Source organism: Pristis pectinata, chromosome 34 (assembly GCF_009764475.1).
Source record: "Pristis pectinata isolate sPriPec2 chromosome 34, sPriPec2.1.pri, whole genome shotgun sequence".
Lineage (NCBI taxonomy): Eukaryota > Metazoa > Chordata > Chondrichthyes > Rhinopristiformes > Pristidae > Pristis > Pristis pectinata.
The window spans coordinates 1,310,421-1,333,116 of NC_067438.1; the positions used below are offsets into that span (position 1 = coordinate 1,310,421).

General features: G+C 48.3%; 1 protein-coding gene across 1 annotated transcript; it reads right to left on the reverse strand.

Annotated features, from left to right (window-relative positions):
* Positions 1 to 3,826: 3,826 nt before the first annotated feature.
* On the reverse strand, positions 3,827 to 13,660 carry LOC127585798 (zinc-binding protein A33-like). Its single transcript, XM_052043496.1, has 6 exons — positions 13,232 to 13,660; positions 11,143 to 11,238; positions 10,619 to 10,852; positions 9,140 to 9,162; positions 8,944 to 9,053; positions 3,827 to 4,371 (listed from the first exon to the last, which is right to left on the reverse strand). The coding sequence occupies exons 1-6, from the start codon at positions 13,658 to 13,660 to the stop codon at positions 3,827 to 3,829; spliced, it is 1,437 nt and encodes a 478-aa protein (XP_051899456.1).
* Positions 13,661 to 22,696: the final 9,036 nt, after the last annotated feature.

Consider the following 22,696-nt stretch of genomic DNA (forward strand, 5'->3'; position numbering starts at 1 on the left):
ACCAAACTGTACACGTGGTCTCAACCTGTGCAATTGCAGGAAGATATACATTTTCTGGCATTGCATCCCTCTTTGCAACGTTATATAGATGTGAATCATGCATCAGGCAAGTAACTTATGGAAATTAAACGTACTAGCCAGATAGCACTTCAGAGCCTGATAGACTGCAGGAAACAGCCAATAACAAACCAGGTCTTTCTATGTGCTATTCATAGTGTATGTTCTTCAGAATCAGAATCAGGTTTATTATCACTGATTTGTATGTCGTGAAATTTGTTGTTTTGCGGTAGCAGCACAGTGCAAGACACAAAAATGACTGTTACAAAAATAAGTAAACAGTGCAAAAGAGGAATGATGAGGGAGTGTTTCATGGGTTTTATGGACCGTTCAGAAATCTGGTGGCGGAGGGGAAGAAGCTGTTCCTGAAACATTATCCCCTACCTTAAGAAAGAAATGGATACTCCGTGTCCGTAGGACGTTTGAGGTTTAAAAGTTCTTAACTTTCTCTTTGTTTGGTAGAGATATTGAATGTATTCTTTTCAGGTACTGCTCATAAACTAGCCTAGGTAGCCTTACTGAAGCGACTTTAACGTCCCAATTAGGTCTTTCTCGAAACATTAGTTAACATAATCAAAGGATAAACCTCCATACACATTTTTAATTACGTTGAATAATGTTATAGAATCATATCTTTTTATTGCTTTCAGTACAGTCACAAGCGGATAGATGGACCATAAAACCAAATGATAAATTAATCAGTTATTACAAGATTTGAGACAGCGACAAATGTCTACTGCTAATTTCCAAACTACCTTGGTCATGGCAATAATGCAGAACCGTCTAGTTGTGGCATTCTGGACTTCCGAGGCTTTTAAAAAATATCGTGCATCTGTAATCTTTACAAGATAGACCCTGGGGCCCAAAAAATTACTGAGTGGTAGTGGAAATCCACCTGATTCTGTGTTAATTCTTGTGACAAAGACCCATCTTTCTAACCACGATGTTCTGTTCATATGTTTGAATACTCTTTCTTGTCTGGGGAAAAGTTGTGGTGCTTTAAAATGTGGACGGTCGTTTATATCAAGGCATGCCTGCCCTTCCCTTTGGTAAAGAATCAATGGCCGCAACGTAGTTTAAGTCATTCTGTCAGTATCCTAAGGAACAAGATGGCTTAAAATTGCTCCTCGATCCACTGCATTATATTGTTTACACCAATGCTGAAATTATGTCATATTCACATGGATAGCTTTAAGAATTCTTCTGCTCATTATCACCATACACATTCAGGGCAGAATTTGTCGATTGACGGCGGGTAGAATGCAGCAGATATGTTCTTTCAGAAGGAACATATTTAATATTTTAATGCAGATGTTCCAACTGATATACATTAGATGTTTTCCAAAGATGGCTAACAGAGCAGTTCAGACGATGCAGGCAGCCCAACAAGAGAGGCTGCCTGGAGTGGGGCGAGGGGTCAAGCAGATGGAGAGTGGGAGGGTGAACTCTGAAACTGGCTGCCAGTGGAACTATTAGTCCGGGAGCATTTTGGTTGCAGGATCACATTCCATTTAGATTTTGAAGAGTTAGGACAACTTAAATAGGGTGAAGTATGATTTTGCCGGAGCTGGTACTTGGTCCATTCAAGTCCGAGCATTCTGAGGGTTCAGAGCCATCACGTTCCCATGAACTAATTTAGATCCTGCAACCCCTACAGCCTACCCGCCTCTTCCCTCCCTCCAGCCGGATGTCACGACCATGATGATGGAAACAAAAGGATGTTGCATCTCATCGTAAAGTCTCAAAAAACCCCGGGGTGAGAGAATCTACAGGGTTATTTTTTTTTAAAAAAAGGAAGGAGTGGTCGTCACAAATACTGGCAGGTAAATTTTAGGAAAGTCCTCGATTAAAAGCAAAACAAAGTCTTTGTTTCATTTCAATGTGAAGGGCAGGAAGATAAAGAGTAGAGTCCGTTGGTAAATCGAGTGTATACGCAGGAGTCCTGGGTAACAATCTCAATTGCAACTTTGCAACTGTGGCACTGGCGACTAACTCTGACGATCTCCTGGGCTCCCAGCATTGTGCTGGGGAACTGGAAGGTTGTTGATGTTTACAAAGTAATTTCCTTTTTTAAGGAAGGTTGTTTCTTATTAACTGCATTGATATCTATTGAAGAGGTAAGATGAATGGTCGATGAGGACAATGGGCTTGATAATAGAACGTTTTTGTTAATTCCCATATGACAGATTAATCAGGAAAATAAATGCCCACGGGATCCAAATGAAAGCGGCAAAGTTTAAAATGGCGCAATGGGCAAACGCAAAGCGAGATTTAATGACTGTAGAACTATGTGCGGTGAGGTTCCACAGGGCTCAGTAACAGTCTCTCTGCTTTTCTTGGTATATATAATAACGGTATTGTCAAATGTAAGGGCCGCAAATTAGAAGATCGCAGTGAAACAGCGAAAAGTTGGCTATGTGGTTAACGGCGAGGAAGGCAGATATCAACGGATTGGTTGGGTGGGCTCAGAAGTGGCATTGGGTTGGGGTAGTAGAGAAGGTGGGGGAACATACGGTAAATGGAGTGGCAGAGTCATATCCCAATATCACTCAAAGTAGCAGCACAGGTAGAAACAAATATGGCACGTAGGACACTTGCCTTGGTGGAACCAGAGAGCGCAGGATCTGGGAGATCTTATTGAACTGCCTCAGAGATTTGAAGGCGTCAATGGAAGCAGCATTGTAGAGCCTTTCCCCACTCTGTGTTACTGTGACTGTCAGTAACTCTCCCTTCTATCCACAGCTCTTCCTTCCGCCATCTCTGGATATTCTTTCTTTCGCCCTCTCTCTCTTTCTCTTTTCTCTGTTTATCTTTTTCCTTCTCAACGGTTTTCACATCTTACTGTATTCATCCTGTTCCTTCAGTTTTATCTTAGATTCACCCTGCCATAGAATCTTACAATTGTTACGGGTCCAGAGGAAGCATTTAGACTGCGCCGCTCCAAGCAGCCTTCCTACTACTACCTTCTGCGTCGGAAGCCACAGGCTCTATTCCCCCACTCTTTCCCCTCAAATTATTCCCTCACTGTGAAAACCCCTCTTGAAATTCCCGATTACTTCTGTCACCACCCCCCCCCCCCCCCCCATATATTGGGCTTCCCCTTTTCTTCAGTCCTGAAGAAGGGTCCTGACACAAAACGTTGACCGCCTGCTTTCTCCACGGAAGCTGCCTGGTCTGCTGAGCTCCTCCAGCATCTTGTTGTTTTTTTTTCATCTAGATTCCAGCATCTGCAGTCTTTTATTTCTCTGAGAAAATTACTTCCTCTCCCCGCTAGTCCTTCCGCCAATTCAAGTAACCCGTGGCCCTGGTCACTGACCTCTGCTGAGGGAAGCGCCTCCTTCTCACCCACCTGTCTGTTTACCTCAGATCCCTCTGTGTTTATATGTTATCGGTACAGAGGTGAGAACCCACACATTAAAGGGAATCAGTGGCTCGATTTACGGTGGTTACACATGGTTCCACGCCAGGGTAATCTGGAATACCGCTCCCACCCCGAGTGATTCACTAACAGATGCCAGACCGTGGACGGAGAGGAACTGAGCCAAGCAGTTCCAGAACCTCCCAAGTCAGCCCTGCAGGCGAGGGGTGTGGGTCAGGGGGGCAGAACAGAGAGCTGGGTAAAAGCTGTCGTGGAGCCCAGCGCGCACAGTGTGTTAGCTCCACGTGGATTAGAAGGATTCACATTTGGGATTATCACATAGAAACACCAGCGAGTAAAATAGCGCCTGCAGTGCGGCCGAAGAACTAAACAATGATTGGCGAACGGTTGTTAATGGTTCTTGAACTGAACGATAATTAGAGGTTCCGAATTTTTCCTGTCCTCATTACCACCTGGACTGAAGTAAGGAAATATCTTGCCGGAGAAATTGTCAGTGAAAGTGAAGAGTGTGGACATGTTGCTCGCGTTGTAGAAGGACAATTGTCCACCTTCATAGTCCAGGTACATCCCAACCTTCTTGGGCTTGGAGTTTACCGAAATGCGCGTGGGGGTTGAAGTCGAAAGCCAATATTCACTTCCATTCTTTAAGGTCAAAACCCAGTATCCGGTGTCCTGCGCTGATCTTGAGCCCCGCTTTCGGATGACATCTTTGACCACGCCCAGGTCCCACGCAGTCTTGCTGCCCACGTTCACCTCCCAGTAGTGGCGCCCCGATGAGAATCCCATGGCTCCCAGAACGCTGAGCTCACGGTCGGGCACCTCCAGTGCTTCCGAGGCCGCCCGGACTTTGTCTCCGAGTTTGACACTGGTGCGGTCCTCGGACAGGATGAGCGACGGATGGGCTGTGCTCGGGTCCAGAGTCAGAGAGGCGGGAGCTGGAGAGAGGGTCAGACATAAGAGCTTGTCAGTGAACCAGGCCAGGAAAATGGTTTGCGGTGAATTAACAGGTGCTTGTTTACTGAAGACAGTCTGGGCAGTGAAATACTGAACAGTATGAATTCTGCAACAAGATCGTTGCTATAACGATTCTGGCCTTGCAAACCTTTACAGGATGTAGGCATTGGGATTGAATCTAACATTCAGGTGATCAGATATCCCAGCCTGGATCTCACGGCTCTTTCGTTCAGATATGTTCTCTCTCCCCCTAACTTCGGATTCCATTTGTCTGTTCCCTGTCACACCTCCTCTGGACCCATCTTTTGTTATTCATCCGCACCCCCCCCCCCCCCCCCCACCACCACCACCACCCCAGCCGGCACAGCTCCATGTCTCTTGGTGTCCATCACATCCCAGACAACCCCTTTTCTTCTCCCCACCCCAGTTAACTCACTGGCAAAACTACAAAATAATTGGATGGGTTGTAAAAATAGCCTTAAGAAACTGATTGAAGAATCACCGTGTGATTCAATAGTAAAGGTCAGCTTGTTTCATACTTTGCCAGAGTTACTTTACCTGATAACCTTTCCTATCAGATTTTGCAAGGGAGATGAAACTTGTGGGACCTGTCAGGGAAGTTTCATCAGCGGAGGCAGGGAGGTAAAAAAGTCTTGCATTTACATAAACCCCTGTTTCGGGATCTCCCAGTGAGGTTAACAGACAAAAAGTGGTCTGCGCCTTGCTACCGTCGAAATGTGGGAAGTGGCATCCAAGAAGTGCGTTGCAATTTCCCCTTGAATCCCCGGGCTCAGAATAAAATGCGTTATGTTACTAATTAATGTTGAACAAGCCACCAAATCTGACTACCACACTGTGGCAGTGACCCTATGACAGTAGGAGAGGTTCAGGGAAGGTTGATGTGAAGGACCCCATGCAGCCGTCCCATGGAGAGGCTGAGATGATGTTCCCTAAAGCAGAGAAATTTCAGGGGACTTTAATCAAGACCTTCAAAATCATGAACTAGTTTCACAAAGTAAGGAGAAAGAGTTTCTAACGGCATAAAAGGTTGTTAACTAGGCGGACGCGGGGCTGGAGAGAGAGATTACCGCCGCCAACAGAACTATCCTCCTTTGTGTGACTCCAGTCATTCGTGTGTTTCCCAGTGATGCCCACTGTTTTTTCTCGGGCACCCGATCAAACGGCATGAGACTCGAGCAACGGAGGCAGTCAGGGATCCTTGTTTAACGCAATTTGCTGTGTTGGTTTGCAGCGCGGAGCTGCGGGATGCCGATCGAAGAACAGATACATAACCACTGCTTGGCCACGGAGAAGGCAATCAATTGGATTATGCCATCAGAATTCCAGTACAGAATGGGCCGAATGGCCTCTTCCCGCGCAGTATCATTCCATTAATTTACACTTTGCCATGATGCACGTGTTTTGGATCCACCAGCCAGGAATCCCCAAGTGCTCATTCATTGAAAGCTCCTTTGCGTTTACCACCACCGACAATGTACGAGCTGCTACCACTTGGGTTTGGGCACAATACATTCCCGAGGTTCTACTTGTTTCTTGCAGTGTTCCACTTACCGAGCAATCTTGCGTGATGTTTCTTTAATGTCCTGCATTAAGTTAAGCATATAAGTTCGAAAATGTCACGTAATTTGGATTCATTTACATGAATGGGCGTCGCTGGCCAGGCCAGCGTGTATTGCCCATTTCCAATTGCCCTTGAGAGGTTAGTTATGAGCTGCCTTCTTGAACCACTGCTGTCCTTCTGCCGAAGGAGCTGCCACTCTGCTGTTAGGGAAGGAATTCCAGGACGTAGTCCAAGCGGTGAAGGAAGGTGTGTGGCTTGTGACTATCTCCACTTCTTAAGATGAAAGACATGTCATTGATGAAGCAACTGAAAATGGGGCTAGGACACTGTCCTAACCAACTAGTGAGGTGATATAATAAATCTCCAACCACTGGAGTGTTTCCCTCTGGATGTCCGTGGACTTCAGTGTTACCGGGTCTCCTTGATGCCACACACTTTTAAAAGTTGCCTTAATGTCATAGATCCAGAGAGTTATACAGCACAGAAACAGGCTCTTTGACCCAACTCACCCATGCCGACCAAGCTAATCCTATTTGACTGCTTTTGGCCTATATCCCTTCAAAACTTTCCTGTCCATGTGCCTATCCAAATGCTTTTTGAAACGTTGCAATTTTACCTCCCTCTGCCACCTTCTATGGAAGCTCTTTCCATAGAAACACCACCCTCTGTGTGAAAAATCTATCCCTAATATCCCCTTCAAATCTTTCCCTTTTCACCTTAAACCTATGCTGTCTAGTTTTAGACTCTCTTACCCTGGAGAAAAGACACTACCTATCCTATCTACGCTCCTCATAATTTTATAAACCTCTACAAGGTCACCCCTCAGCTTCCTTTGATCCAGTGACAAAAGCCCCAACCTTTCAAAACTCATCTCATAACTTAGTCTCTCCGGTCCAGGCGACATCCTTGTGAATCTCTTCTGCACCCCCTCTAGCTTAATCACATCCTTCCCTTAGTGTGGCGGCCAGAACTGTACAAATCCTCCAAGTGTGATCAAGGGTAGTCACCTTGAATCTGTAATTCAGCTCGTTGGTCCATGTTGAACCAAGGCTGTGATGAGCTATGGAGCCAAGTGGTCCTAGGAAACCCCAGACTGGACATTAGTGAGTAGATTATTGGTGACTAAGTGCTACTTGACCGCACTGTCGATTTTGGCTTCCGTCACTTTGCCAATGGTTTAGAGTAGACTGCTTGGACGGTAATTAGCTAGATTGCATTTGTCTTTTTTATATATATATTTGTTAACAGGCCATATGTGGGCAGTTTTACACATTGTCATTTAGATGCCAATGTTTAACTGTACATATCTAGATGTGCGTTTAGGCTTAAGTTGCAGCTAATCCTGGATAACAACACCATAGCCTAGATGCTATAAATCCCATAATCTTTGCTATAAACAATAGCTTGTGCCATTCTTTGACATGGAATTGGTTGAAGCCTGGCTTATGGATATCCCGGGAGGAAGCGAAGATGTATCTGACTGAGCATGGTTGCAAATATTTCCGTCTCATCGTTATTGTTGTTATGGTGGTCCCTGTTACCTTTGAGGCTGGGGATGTTTTAATCGTCCATCTCCATTCACAAGGATATTTTCTAGGACTGCAGCGTTTGGATCTGATTCCCAACTCTTGAGATCGCTTAGCTCTGACTATTTCCACGCTGTTTTTGCTGTTTAGCACACATGTAGCCCTGTGTTTCAGCTTCACTTGGCTGGCACCTCATCATTCTTTTATATGCCTGGTGCTTCTCTTGCCATACCCTTCTGCACTCTTCCTTGAATCAGAGTTGGTCCCATGGCTTGATAGTTATGGTAGAGTGATGGATATGCTGGGCCATGCGATTGCTGTGCTGCTCATGATCCACAGCACCTCATGGGCACAGAGAGTTTAGCTACCAGAGCAGCTTTGAGACGACTTTGTTTAACATATCTGTAGTGCCACATAGCACGATTGAGAGTGTCCTCAGTTCGAAGACAGGAGTTTGTCTCCATAAAGACAGTGTGGTAGTTGCTTCTACCAATGCCTCATGGAGAGATGGATCTGCTAGAGGTCGATTAGTGAGCACAAGATCAAATAGGTTTACCCTCACTCCCTGCCACAGACCCAGTCTGGCAGCTCTGTTCTGGACTCGCCCGGCCCGGTCATTGCTGGTGCTACCGATAGTGAAGTCCCCGCCCAGAGGACATTCTGCACCCTTACTACTTTCGGTGCTTCCCCAACACGGAGTGGCACTGACTCGTCAGCTTAAGGAGGGCGGTGGGTGGTGATCAAGAGGAGGTCTCCCTGACCATATTTGACCTCATTTATGAGATTTGCTGAGTCTGGAGCCAATGCTGAGGTCCCCCAAGGCCTCTCCTTCCCGCCTACCTTCCATTGTGGCACCATTTCTTGTGTGTCTGTTCTTCTAGGGAGACAGGATATACCTCGGGGTTGTGAGTTGTGTTGCCTGTAAGGTAAGGTTTCACGAAAACAACCAGTTGTTTGAATAGTTTGTGGGACAGCTGTCCAACTTCAGGCACCAAAACCCAAATGTTCACATCCAGGATGCTGTAGAGTGAGGGAGTTGAGAACATCTGTGCCCAAAGAGGGGCCGAGGTCAGTGTCGGGTGATCCAGATGATTTTATTCTTGATTTGATTGTGGTAGATGATTTGTACAATTGGTTTACCGGTTACTTCCAAGGACAGTTAAGAATGAATCCGTGAGTGTGAGTTCACTTAAAGGTGGGACCGGGAGCGGCGGTTAGGTTCCCTTTCCTGAAGGACAACAAAGGGTTTTTACGATTCATTAGTCCTGCTCTCCGGTACTGACCAGCTTTCCTACTTAATTAATCAACAGGATCGAAAATCTGGTTGGATTTGGATTTGAATTTAGAGTTGGGTCTCAGGGACATACAGGCGACATCACTGCGCTGTCCCGTGCTGGGTATTCTTTTGGACTTGGAAGAGTTTTAGCAACAAAACAATGCCTTACCTGGGTTAATAACTTCCATTATGTCCCGCCATACTCTGTACTGGATCGGTCCTTTGAATGACCCCAGCGGGAGTTTGCCCTCGGACACTGTCGTCTGATAATTACTGTCACTGATGGCAGAAACGTGAGGCATTAGAACCCGAAGGTGCGAGTGAAATACGGATTTATATTTATTTCAGTGAAGGATGATTCCTACCTCTTCCCCTTGTCTGGATCCTCCTGAAAGTAAAGAGAACACATGTGTTTCCGAACAGCTGTAGGGAGGCGGATTGTGAAAGGTCAGGCAGTTCAGCGCTGCGCGGCGTGGGACGTGCGGTTCACTAAAGTTGTCAGAAGTGCCCCCAATACGGGAGATATCAAAATCACAAGGTCCGTTGGCAGCCAACGGCCAAAATGGGAAGCGGAATTATGGCCACGTCAGTTACAGAGTGCCATGGGTTCAAGTCCTCCTCTAGCACGATAATCAGGCTGGAAATCCCAGTGCATATTGGAGAGAGCGCCGTGGCCTGGAAAGGACCGAGCCGAGGGAGCGCCACGCTGACGGAGGGGCGGAGCCGAGGGAGAGCCACGCTGAGAGATTGCCAACGCTGTTAGATTGAGATGTTAAACTGAAATCCCACCGTCCGCTCAGACAGACAAATGATACCACAGTCCCTGTTTTCTTTTTAAAAAAGGAGCAGCGAATTCTCCCCTGAGTTTGTCTACCTGCGCTGCACTTTCTCTGCAACTGTTACACTTTATTCTTCACTCTGTTATTGTTTTCCCTTGTACTAGCTCAATGCACTGATGTAATGAAGTGATCTGTATGCAAGAGGAACTTTGCACTGTACCGCGGCACAAGTGACAATAATAAACCAATTTACCATTTCCAATTCCCTTTATTTATCCCACAATAAACATAACTAAACCATGATCTGTGGTCGTGATCAGAATGCTGTTGTGGGACCTTATTGTGTGCAACTCATTTGTTGAGCTTCCTGCATTGACTGCTCACTAACCATGATGAGCTTTGGGACGTACTGCGGCGGGGACAGGTGCCGTCGAAATGCGGTTGTTTTACTGATTTTGTTTGTGACGGCTGTCCGCCTTCCCCAGTGAGGGGTTGATATGTATTATCACGTACCTGCTGAGGTTACTAGTGCAGGCAGGATTAATCTTCTCCTTGGAATACGCTGCAGCAGTTTCAAGCACATGAACAGGGTGGTTGTCCGATACACGCACTCTGCACCCAGCTTATCTCCATCCCCTGTGCTACATGCTTGCTACATGTGCAGTCGGTGATCTTTCACTATACAGGATACACCTCATAAGTTAATGAGAGTGCATCTGCAAACTAAAACATTCAAATGACAGACAAATGATACTACAGTCCTTTTTTTATAAAGAGCAGCTAATTCTGCCCCGAGTTTGTCTACCTGCGCTGCACTTTCTCTGTAACTGTTACACTTTATTCTGCATTCTGTTATTGTTTTCTCTTGTACCACCTAAACGCACTGCGTAATGAAGTGATCTGTATTGAGGGTATGCAAGAGGAACAATAATAAACCAATACCAATACCAATAAAAGAGAATGGGGATACTAACCAACGTCTTTCTCTAAGTCCTGAGTACACCTGCCCATAATCTTGGGCTTCCAATAACCACAGTATGCGTCTAGATCCAACCCTCCATTTACCTTCAACAAGATAAAGGCATCTTGTTGAGTGAGTTGAGTCTGAACATTGGACAATTTCTCCTCCGTCTCATTCAAGTGCTCCTGAATGTCCCGGAGGTTGGTTTCCATCTTCTTCAGGATGTCCTCCTCCTGGTCGGCCAGTTCTTTGGCCAGCAAGCGTTCCTTCTCATCCAGGACAGTGCGCAGTTTGGCAAATTCCGACGTGATGTGCTTCTGTAGGTTGTTGGACTGTTCCTGAATGTAAAGGGAGGGTAGGGAATGTGCGGTGTGACATTTCAGCTGGGCATTTCATTTAGCCCGAGAGTTCTCCCCCAACATAGACATACAGACACATAAACAATGGCTCTCTCACCCTCCCACCTCCTCACCACCAACTCCCCCCCCCCCCACCCCGCTCCACCATGCCCTACACACAGGCGCATGCCTCCCATACACACAGACGTGCGCGCACTCACACACTCAAAGGCACGCCCAAACAGGCACGCCCCAACGTACAGGTGCGCGCCCACACGGTGAGCACATACCTGGATCTCTGAGATACTCTGCTGCTGTTTGAGGAGGACGTTCTGCACCGAGGTCTTCTTCTGGTTCAGAGACTGCAGATTGGCCCTCATCTTCTCCTGCAGCGGGTCAACAGTTCACAGCACAATAGAATCGCAGCAACAAAGCAGAACATTTGGCCTGTTGAATTCCTGCTGGTCCCACTCTCCCCCACACCTCCTATAACCATGCACATTTTTTCCGTTAAGGTTATTATCCATCTTTCTTTTGGAATGCTGCAGGTGAACAACCTCTGCTCCACTCTCCTGCCAATATATTCCAGACCACAACCAGAGAACATACAACAGTACAGCACCAGACAGGCCATTCGGCGCATGATGTTGTGCCGACCTTGATGCCAATTTACACTAAATGTCCTCCTCCTGTGTATCATCCACATTCCCCCATTCCCTCCATATCCATGTGTATGTCTAAAAGCCTCTTAAAACTCCATCAAGCTGCTTGCTTGCACTACTACCCCTGGTAACCTATTCCAGGCACCCACAGCTCTCTGCCTAAAAAACTTGCCCCTCACGCCGCCTTTAAACTCCCCCACCCACTATCTAAGCGCGTTTGAAGATTCTGTCTGCTCGATCTATGCCTCTCATAATTTAAAAAGCACCTCTGTCAGGTCTCCCCTGAGCCTCTGACGCTCTAACTCTGCTGCTTATTATAACACTATCTGCCTTGATTCTTGACGTCTCCGCCAAAGGAAACGGTCTTTTTCTCTCCGATTGGTGCACCCTTCATGGTGTTAAATCCCTCCATCAGATCCTCTCTCAACCACACCCGCCCCCGTTCCAAGAAGAATAACGCAGCTTCTCTAGCCTGTTACATAAGTAAAGTTCCTCATCCCTGGAGCGACAAACAGCTTCATCTAGAATCTCTTGTGCACTTTCTCCAAGACCTTCCTATCTTTCCTAAAGTGTGCGCCCAGAACTGGACACATTCTTCTAGCTGTGGCTACTGCAGCGGAAGTTCATCATGATCTTGTTCCTTTGCTCTTCAATACAGCCCGCAACCTGAGCGCTTCAAACAACTGTTTGAAATGTCTCTGCCGTTTTCAACTAGCTATAAGCATATAAACTGCTTCGGTGCTTCAGTCGGGAGGTTGGGGAGACAAAATACCGCGGAACCAGCTGTTGCCATTCAGGGAGTTGTACAAAGCTGTAACATCGTTTCTCATTCTACACAGCCCTAAAATAGGGCGCCAACACAGGAAATCAAATCAGCGAGCTCCCCCCATCATAAGGTTCCACCGTGTCAGCCTTAGTTATGAATAGAGTTAATAGTTAGCAGGTAACACAATAGTTAAAATTCATAGTTAACAGAATGAGTAGGAAAATTAAACGTTAAATCATCAATGTATCGTTAATGATTGATGATTTTGGCTTCGATAGCGCATGGGATGTCCTACAAAGCTCTGGGTGAAAGGTTTGTCACTGTGCTGATGAACGACGGGGCCTGCTTCCGTTGTCCACAGGTATACTGGTCAACCATTGTAATGTCGGACGGAGTTCTGCTATGGGACGGTTCAGGGTTCTGGGGCGGGAGCGTTAACGTCGAGTGTTTATGCCTTTGGTTCCTGTGGCGCCATTCCGGCGTCTTGGAGAACCGAGAGAAGTGTGGGAGAATTGACAGCCCTCTGATGAAAGTGCGAAACCGCATCGCTCTCCTTTGTCTGATCCCTGTTATGTAGGATTGAGTTGGATTCATTCGTTGAAAGGCAGAGAAGAGGAAACTGAGATAAGAGGATTAACGTTAATATTCAACGGTTAATAAACAGTGGTTAATGGGGCAGGTTTCATGCGTTATAAACCTTCCCCTATTCCTCCGTTGCGGAAGAATCAAGCAGCACTCTCTCTCTCTCGTTCTCCCTCTCACTATCGATCTTTATCTTTTTATCTATCTCTCTTTCTTTCTCCCTCTCTCTGCCTACCCCTTTCAATTACTCTCCATCTCCTCTCTTTTTCCTCTTCTCAATTTCTCTCTCTTTCTCTCTCTCTCATATATATTTACTGGGTGTTGCTATGTTGGATTGAGCTCTGGGCAGGCAGGACTTTGCCATCTTACCTTGTAGATCTCCACTGCCTCGTTGATGAGCATGAAGTTGTGCGCCTTGTGGCTGCGGCCGTCGCGTCTGTCCAGGCACATCACACAGATGAGCTTCTTGTCGGTCTCGCAGAACAATTTGAGCTCCTCTTGGTGCTCCTCGCAGAAGGGGTTGAAGGGTTTGCTGGGGTCCACCGGGTCCTTGGTGTTCAGGTTGCGGATCTTGTTGGAGAGCACGCCCAGAGCGCGGTTGGCCTTGAGGTTCTTGTCGCGGAACACCTCGCCGCACTCCGGGCAGAAGGCTTTCTTCTCCCTCTCCCAGCACTGTAGGATGCACTGGCGGCAGAAGTCGTGACCGCAGTCCAGCATCACCGGGTCGATGAAGATTTCCAGGCATATCGGGCAGTTCAGCTCATCCCCCAAGCTCAGGCTGGACGAGCCCGCAGCCATTGTAGGGTTCGGCCGTGCCCCTCGCAAGTTGCATCCACTGCCCGGGTTGCGCCGGCTTCTGCGCCCTCCCGGCACCAACGCCGGGGCGCAATAAGCAACGCCCTGCAGCTGTCAGCCTGATCACTCTGCCGGGCTTCCTGCGTATCGCGGGATTTCTCCGGAAGCGCCTGGGAACTGAGACGACTTCCGGGCCCTCAGGAGCAACCGGCCCATTCCGCTCTCCACCATTCGCGGAAGTGCAGCCCAGGACGGGGGATGCGTCGAGCAGAAGGTCGCCGGGCACAATGCACAAGTTGGAGCTTTCCAAACAGTTCAAACTTTTAACGGGACACACTCTTCCAACGAAGCAGATTCCGCCTACAAGAATTACACCCAAAGTGTTAAGACTCACCTAAGGAGTTAGACCCTTCCAAAGACTAAACTCACCCAAAGGTTTAGACTTAAGAGATAGATCCTTCTGCAGTGTGAGGTCCTCCAACAGTACTTCCCTTCCGTACAATGTGACCCTCCCAACGTTCGAGTCTACCAAAGAGTTAGAACCTACTAAAGTGCTAGACCAAAGACTTACACCATCCTATAGGGCTTGACGAGTTAGACTATACTTTTAAAACTTTCCTAACGGAGCTAGATGCTCCTATAGATTTAACGCGTTCGATACAGATAGACCCTTCTGTGGACTTACACACTCTGCAGTTCGGCTTTTCCAGAGTTAGACCCTTCTGTAGAATTACATCCTCCTATGAGGTTAGTCCCTCCTGAAGAATTATGACCTCAGATTGAGTAGGGACTTCTGAAGAGACAGGCTCTCTTGCAGAGTTAGGACCTGCATAGAGTTAGTTACTCGTAGAGCTCTGGATCTACATGGAGGGTTCGACCCTCCCCTGCAGTTGGGCCCTCCAATCGAGTAAGACCCTCCTACAAGGTTAGATCCTTCTTTAGATTCAGACCCTTTTGCAGAATTAGACCTTCTTGTGACTTTAGCCCCTCCTATGGAGTTATATCCTCCTTTAGAATTAGATCTTCCCGTCGTATTGGATCTACCTGCAAAATTAGATCGTTCTTTACAGTTAGACGGTTCTGTAGAATTAGACCCTCCTGCGATGTATCAGTCTTTAAAAATAGCATCTCCTATAAAGTTAGTACCTTCCAAGCCGTCGGAACATCCTAGGATGTCAGACACTGCTAGCGAGTAGCGCTTTTGGAATTTGTGTTCTACTTTTAGCTGACTAGAGGCTGCATTTACTTTGGTCTAAGACTGCAGATGCTGGAATCTGGATGAAAAAAACAAGATGCTGGAGGAACTCTGTAGGCCAGGCAGCATCCGTGGAGAAAGGCAGATGGTCAACGTTTGGGGTCAGGACCTTTCTCCTCCAGCATCCTGTTGTTTTTTTCATTTACTTTGGCCATCGCGCCAATTGTCAGTCTTGGTCACTTGCAAGTTAAGATGGACCTTCTTGTATGCAGCCGCTGTCGAATTGTTGAGAACGCCTCCATTAACTTAATTTCTCTGTAGCCTTCCCTGAACAACCTCCTTTTAGTGACAACGGGAAAAGTGAGCTCCTCCCCACTATTCCAGCCTACCTGCCTTCCGATGCCTGCGTTCGCACACACGTTGCTTTCGTCTAACCAAATCTGAGGCGCTGGCCGGACTGTGGAGGGCATAGTCTTCCACAGACCGGCCATAGTGCCGGGAGTAGTCTTCCCTGAATGGCAGTAGGGTGTGCAAGGAGAAATGTTTTAAGGGTACAGAGTGGAGAGTTGTTTCCTAAAGTCACCCCAACACACTGACTGCAATTTTAGACTATTCCCCTCCCCTACCACTGCCCCCCCCCAAACCCAGTCCTAGTCCCAAGGGTGCTGATCAGCCGCAATAGTTTCTCTCTAGTTTCTTTCCAGCCTTCCTATAAAACCTACCAAATATCTTGAAAGTTTCAATCTAGTCAATAATAGCCATTCTAAATCCCAAGGAGATTCCTTGTGCAACCCTTCCTTGCAATTTATCTCCGAGAGATGACATCCTGATCATCTTCGCTGCTCTTCAACATAGAACCTCCATTGGAACCATTGTACTTCTTTGGATCTGCTTGTCGCCTCCCCCTCACTGTATCCACCGATCACTCGCCAGCTCTTGCTCCACCCCTTTCCCCCACCTTTTTATACTGGCTGTCTCTTCTCTTCCTTTCCAGTCCTGATTAAGTTTCTCGACCCGAAATGTCGACCGTCCATTTCCCTCCATAGGTGATGCCTGAGATACCTGACCCGATGAGTTCCTGCAGCGTTTTGAGTGTTGCTCCAGGCTTCCATATCTGCAGTCTCTCTTGTGTACTTCTTTGGAAGATTCGAACTTGCCACCTTTGTGTGATCGGTTAATTACGACGATTGTTTAAATGGCGCCCTCTTATACATGGTGTGGTCAGATTTAAGTTTGGTTCCTTCAGGACGGAGAAAGTTTATTAACAAGTGGTTAGAATTGGTGGAGCAGAGTTGAGTAAATAAGGAAAAGTAACCTGGAAACACAACAATTAGCAAGTGAACCAGAGATTATGAAAATATAGTCCTGCAAGTGAGATGGAAAGCATTTCTCACATTGGGGGGAGGAGATTCACTAAAACAAATCTTTCTTGCGAAATTGAACCAACAATTGCAAAGGGAAATTGCACAGTTCCGAGGGAAGAGCCGGGTGTCACAGACTCACAGAGTAGTAGTTTCCTACAGCACAGAAACTGGCCCTTCGGCCCATCACCTCCCATCTACACTGATGCAATTTACCCGGATGAGGACTCTCTCCTTCTCTGCCTTGCCCGTCTGAATGGTTCTTAAACGTAGTGATGGCATCTGACTCCACCACTCTTTCTGGCAGCCAGTTCCAGACATTAACCTTTCTCTGTGTTAAAAACAATCTTTCCCCTCAGATTTTCTTCAAAACTCCTTACTCTTCCTTTAAAACCCACGCCCTCTTGTTTGTGATACCCCTACAATGGGGAAAAAGATTTTGACTATCTCTTCTATTGATGCCTCTCATGTACACCTCTATCAGCTCACCCCCTCAGCATCCTTCACTCCAGGGAACACAAGCCCAGCCTGTCCAATCCCTCCCCATAACTAATCTCCTCCAATCGAGACAACATCCTGGTGAACCTCCTCTGCGCTCTCTCCAGCGCCATCACATCTTTCCTATAGTGGGGAGAATAGAAATAAATAAATGGAAAACCTTTTCACAAAGTTAATACTGGCTGGGAGGAGCAAATAACTTCCCTCTATTCTGTGTGAATGTGAACCTCTCCCCACAGAGATATGTTTCAATACTGTATCGAAAGAAGACAAAGTTATCTCAGGAAACGAGCTGTCACTCTGGTTAACTTGCTCAGCAAGGTCAGTGCTGCCTTAAAGTAACAGCATTGTAACAAAACCTATAATTGAAATTGTGAGATCGTACGGGAATAGTTACTTAGAAATTGCAAGGACATTTGCAAGCTGTTTTTGACCTCCAAAGAGACAGGAGAGTTCCGATGATCAATAGTTGTAGCAAACTCATTTCAGAAGAATGGGTTAACTATTTCACAGAATTCAATAAACCCTCAAATCCCCCGTCCTCTCGTCCATGACTCTAAACTTTGGGGTAGCCTTCCTCCCACCCAGAGCCAACATACTCCCGAGTCGGATACGCGGCAAATTGTCATAAATCATAGAGTTATACAGCACGGAAACAGGCCCGCACACCCAATGAGTCCTTGTCTATCTGAGCTAGTCCCGTTTGCCTGCTTTGGCCCAAATCTTTCCTGTCCATGTATCTGTCCAAATGTCTTTTAAACGTCGTAATTGTACCCGCCTCCACCACTTCCTGTGGCAGCTCGTTCCATATACCCACCGCCCTCTGGGTGGAAAAACTTGCCCCTCTAACTCTTTCCCCTCTCACTTTAAATCTCGCCCTCTGGTTTAAGACTCCTCTACCCTAGGGAAAAGACCGTGACCATTCACTTTATCTATGACCCTTCATGGTTTTATTTTCTTCTAAAAGGTCACCCCTCAGCCTCCCACTCTCAAGAGGAAACATTCCCAGCCTAACCAGTCTCGCCTTATAACTATAGCCCTCCAGTCCCTGCAATATGCTTATGAATGTTTTCTGCATATTTGCCGGTTAAATGACACCCTTCCTACAACCACGACTTCAATAGCTGTAACATGAAGTACCAGTTCCTGTACTCAGTGCCCTGACTGATGAAGGCAAGCGCGCCAAATATCTTCTTCACTGATGTTTACCTGCGTCGTCACTTTCAGGGAATTGGTCGCTGGGTAACTCTTGCATCTCTAAGGAAGAGGTTAAATGGGAAGCCAGTTTCAGGAGGCAAACTGCTGTACACCGAGTCATAAAACTTGTACAGCGCAGGAACAGGTCGTTCGGCCCACCTTATCCATACAGACTATACTACTCCCTGTTACCTGCATTTGGTATATAGCCTTCTCTGCATTGACTATTCAAGTGCCTGCCAAGAAAATGGGCCTTCGACATAAAATAATTCAGATTGTTACGGAGTAAGAGCGGAGAATGAGAGTGCCGGGATCGCTGTAAAGAGAGCAGTCACGGACTTGAGCGGATGAATGGCCTCACCCTGTTCATTAACGGTTCTGTGAATCTCCAGTTAAGAACGAGTGATAAGTGAGAAGATCAGGATGCAAGTCTTCCCCCCCCCCCCCCAACACACTACTGTCGAGAACGGGAGGAGGTTTGTATTTCCATAGCGTTTTTTGGGAACACTGCGGGCTTTAAGAAATTGTTGATGTGCGGCCGCACTGCCTCTACCAATGAGAACATGTGTGCTCCTTAATTATATATGAGAAACTGGTGCTTGCACCGTCCGCCACAGCTTCTCCATCTTCACCCCGTCTAAACCAGCCCTGATCCCGTCCGCCTCCATCCCATCTCCATCCAACCATCTCTGCTCAAAGTTCCCACAAACTACCGTGTGATGTTGACTGGGGGTTAGATGTTGGTCCCAGGACACAGGGAGCCTCCCCTCCCCTCCCAAAGTGGAATAGATATGTCCACCTGCTAGTGTAGGCAGGGGCTCCACTTAATGCCTCTTCAGAAAGACGGCGCCTTCACTCATTTGGCACACTGGGACATCATCCTGGGGATTTGTGCTCAGGTCTCTCGAGTAGGACCAACCCATGCCTTTCTGACTCAGCGGTGAGGCCGAGGAAATGCCGCCAAATGATCAGGGGATAGAACAATCCAGCCACACCTCCTGTCATTCAGATCCTTGCCAAGGTGGACCTCGAACATGCAAGGTAATCTAGGCACTGTTGCCCAAGCTTAGACTCACTACCCATTCACCCTACCTTTCCAACGGCTGTGTCGCCCTCCAGAGGAATCTCCCCAAACTAACCCTTCACCCAGAAATTCTGCCCCATGTTTCCGAACATGGGAGAGCGTGGAGTGGGTGGGAAGGAAGGGAACTTTGACAACAAGTGTCAATGACTTGAATTAGATCTTTTAGAGGTTGGTGATCATGGGAGGAGGTTTTGAGGATATCCGGAGATGTGAGGTGAGGTAGGTGGAGTGGGATGGGGATGAGACTTACCAACTCAAGCAGCATAGTGGCTGCGCTTCAAAGCTCCGATGGCGCGGGTTCGATCCTGACCTCGGGTGCTGCGTGTGTGTTATGTGTGTGTGTGGATGTGTATGTGTGGATGTGTGTTTGTGTGTGTGGATGTGTGTGTGTATTGATGTGCGTGTGGTTGGATATGTGTTTGTCTGTGTGTGTGTGTGTATGTATGTGTGTGTGTGTGTGTGTGTGTGTGTGTGTGTGGATGTATGTGTGTGTGAGAGAATGTGTGTGTGTGAATGTGTGTATGTGTGAATTGTGTGTATATGCATCTGTGTAGATGTGTGTGGGTGTGTGAGAGTATGTGTATGTGTGAATGTGTGTGTATGTGTGTATATGGATCTGTGTGGATGTGTGTGTGTCTGTGTGTGTATGTGTGGATGTGTGTGTGTGTGTGTGTGTGTGTGTGTGTGTGTGTGTGTGTGTGTGTGTAGATGGCACCGAGCAGCAAGAGGTTGGAGGGAAATGTGGGGAATTGCCTGACGGATTACTCTGAGAACCGGCATGGGCCGGATGTACCGTGAGGGAATATGAAGTACATGTGTGGAATTTCCCCTCGGCGGTTGCGTAGATAGAGCGAATCTCCGGCGGATTGTTCACACCCCTCAGTAATCCCCCTTTCGACACCCATCATGTTCAGATACCCTGTCTTTCCTTTCTGTGGGGGAAAATCTCAAGCGTTGGACACATTACACTGTTACTGGGAGCTCTCCGCACCCCCTACTCCCCACTTTATCGGATAGAGCCCAGCTCGGGATGGAGGCTCACCGGCAGATCCAGCGGTGTGCTCCGCCCTTCCATAACGTGACAGGGAGAGATGGTTACTGTATCCCATATATGAGGAGTGTTGGTAGTTTACTGAAAGGTCAGTAGTCTCCTCGCCATCCTCCGCCCCTTTCATGCAGCTGACCTTCGGGCAGACGCGGCTTCCGAGAGCTTGTGCGCGCACTGGGAGTTGAGCGAGCGCTGGGGGAGGGTCGGCGCCGGGCATGGCCAGGCAGGAAACGGGCCCATGTCCGCTCTGCGACCGGGCGCTCAGAAATCCGGTGACCCTGGACTGCGGCCACGTCTCCTGCGGCGAATGCAGCCGTCGGCTCCGGGAGGGAGAGGGCGCCGCCTGCCCGCGGTGCAGCTTCGGTCCACAGCAGAGGCTTCGCTTTCCCTCGCAAGTACCCGAGAGCTGCAGCCGGTGGGGCGCGGAGGGAGGCTCCGAGAAGCGGGAGAGAAGAAGTGTTAAGCCTGTGTGCGAGGAACACCAGGAGGAGGTGAAGCTCTTCTGTGAGACGGAGAGGAAAATGATCTGCGTCAACTGCCTGGACAGGAGAGACGAGCGGAGCCACACCGCCCACAACTTCATGCTTCTCAGCGAGGCTGTGGATATCTACAGGGTGAGCGGGAGGGAAAGGCTTGGCCGGGACCGGCTCTCCTTCCAATTCTAGTCTCAGAGAAGGCACGGGAGAGATTGCAGGGATGAGGGACCTCAGACCCAGGGGGAGACTGGAGATGTCGGGGCTGCTCCCCTCGGAGAGAGAAGGTTGAGAGGAGATGCGATGGGGGTGGACGGGATCAGGGTGGGTTCAGACCGGGTGAACAGAGGGAAGGTGTTCCCAACTGGCGGACAGTGCGCGCACCAATTTCCCTTATGTAATTGGGGTGGGGAGGGGGGCAGACTTGTGCTCATTGGTAAAGAGGAGTTGAAGGGAAAATATTTCTGCCAACGTGCAGTCTCCATCTCACTGTCTAGATGCGGAAACCCTCTCCACAGTTAAACCGCGGCCGAAGAGCCGCGATCCGCGGGGCTGCGGTCCGAGAGCTGGGAGGTGGGAGTAACCTCGTCCATTTTTGTCCGGTATGAACACGATGGGCCGAGCGACCTCCCCTATGCTGTCACTTTCACTGCTTCTAAGGCGGGGACAGTTTCACGGCGAGTGACAAAATCCGTGCGGGGTTGTGGGACTTAAATGTGAGGAGGGACATTTATACCCAGAGGATGGGGATGGTCTGGGGCACACTGGCTGTAGGGGGTTGGGGTGGCGGGGAAACAGAAACCGTCAGGCAGCAAACGGAGAGAAGGGGAAGCAGAGAACATCATTTGTAGGGCTACAAGGAGTTGTCCTGCAAGAGGACCAACATAGAGCCGAAGGGCCGAATTACCTTCGCCTGCGCTGTATCTGTTCAATGACCCAACTTACTCTTTCCCGTTTCCTTTCATTTTGGCTTTCCCCGATCCATTTTTAACAAACGTTTCCCATCCCTTCTCTGTGAACATCAGGAGAAAATAAACACCGTCATATATTCGCTGAAACAAAAGAAAACGTCCTTTCAAGATTTCGAGTTGAAACAGCAAGAAAGCATCTCGGAAATTAAGGTAATTCTCCTCCGGGGGGAGTTCTTTTTGGACGGTCCCTGGAGGTCGAGAATGACTTGGTTCTACTCCGTGGGTCTACGCTGAGGCTAATGTGGGACCTACGGATCCAGCCACGGGTGGAACAGGCGGTGTCTGATGGGGCTGTTGGGTGAGCTGTTGTGCTCTCCTTCTGCTCTGGAGACTTGGCCTCCGTGTGGGAGAGGCGCGAGATACCCATCGCCTTCCCGGGTGCTCCTTTTGGACCGTCCGGCAGCAGGGATTCCCATGAGTTGGTGAAGACGTTACATAGTTTCAAGGAGACCTTGAGCACGTCCAAGGATGTCATTTGGGCCATCGATTCTATACGGTTCCTCAGGGATATCCCGTCTACCGCATTCTCCACATTTCCCTGTGATCCATTCCCTTTCACGTATCCATCAGCTGTCCCCGGTTCTCCCTTCTCCCTCCCACGCTGGGGAAAATTTACAGCGGCCGATTAACCTACCAAACCTTGTGTCTTTGGGATGTGGAAGGAAACCGGAGCACCCGGGGGGAAACCCACGCGGTCACAGGGAGAACATGCAAACTCCGCACAGACAGCGCCCGAGGTCGGGATTGGACCTAGGTCGCTGGAACTGTCAGACAGTAGAAGCATTATCGCCGTGCCACCCCTGCACTGTTTTCCTGGATATCTTGTAGACTGTCTGTTTTCGGAGCCTGGTTTGGGGCATGCGGACGATGTGGCCGCTGGGTGGCGATCCTCTGAGCCTCGGTGCTCTGCAGTGTCGGTCTGGGAGAGGTCGCTGATATTGGTTTACTGATCCTGCCAGTGGGTTTGGAGGATTTTGCGTTGGCGGTAATTTCTCCAACGCTTTGAGGTCCCAGCCCACCTCCGGTCGCCCCCGTCTCTGAAGCTGCTCGGTTAAGCTCGTTATTGGCAACGAGTTGGAAGTTCCTTGTCCCTCGGTACTTCTGCTGCAGCTCTTCCTCTGCGAGAACCGTGTGGAACAAGTTGTCTCAGATCAGAAGCGTTCATGAGGTGAAGGGAGAGGGTGCTGGGTGCCCAACAGTCACCCAGAAAAG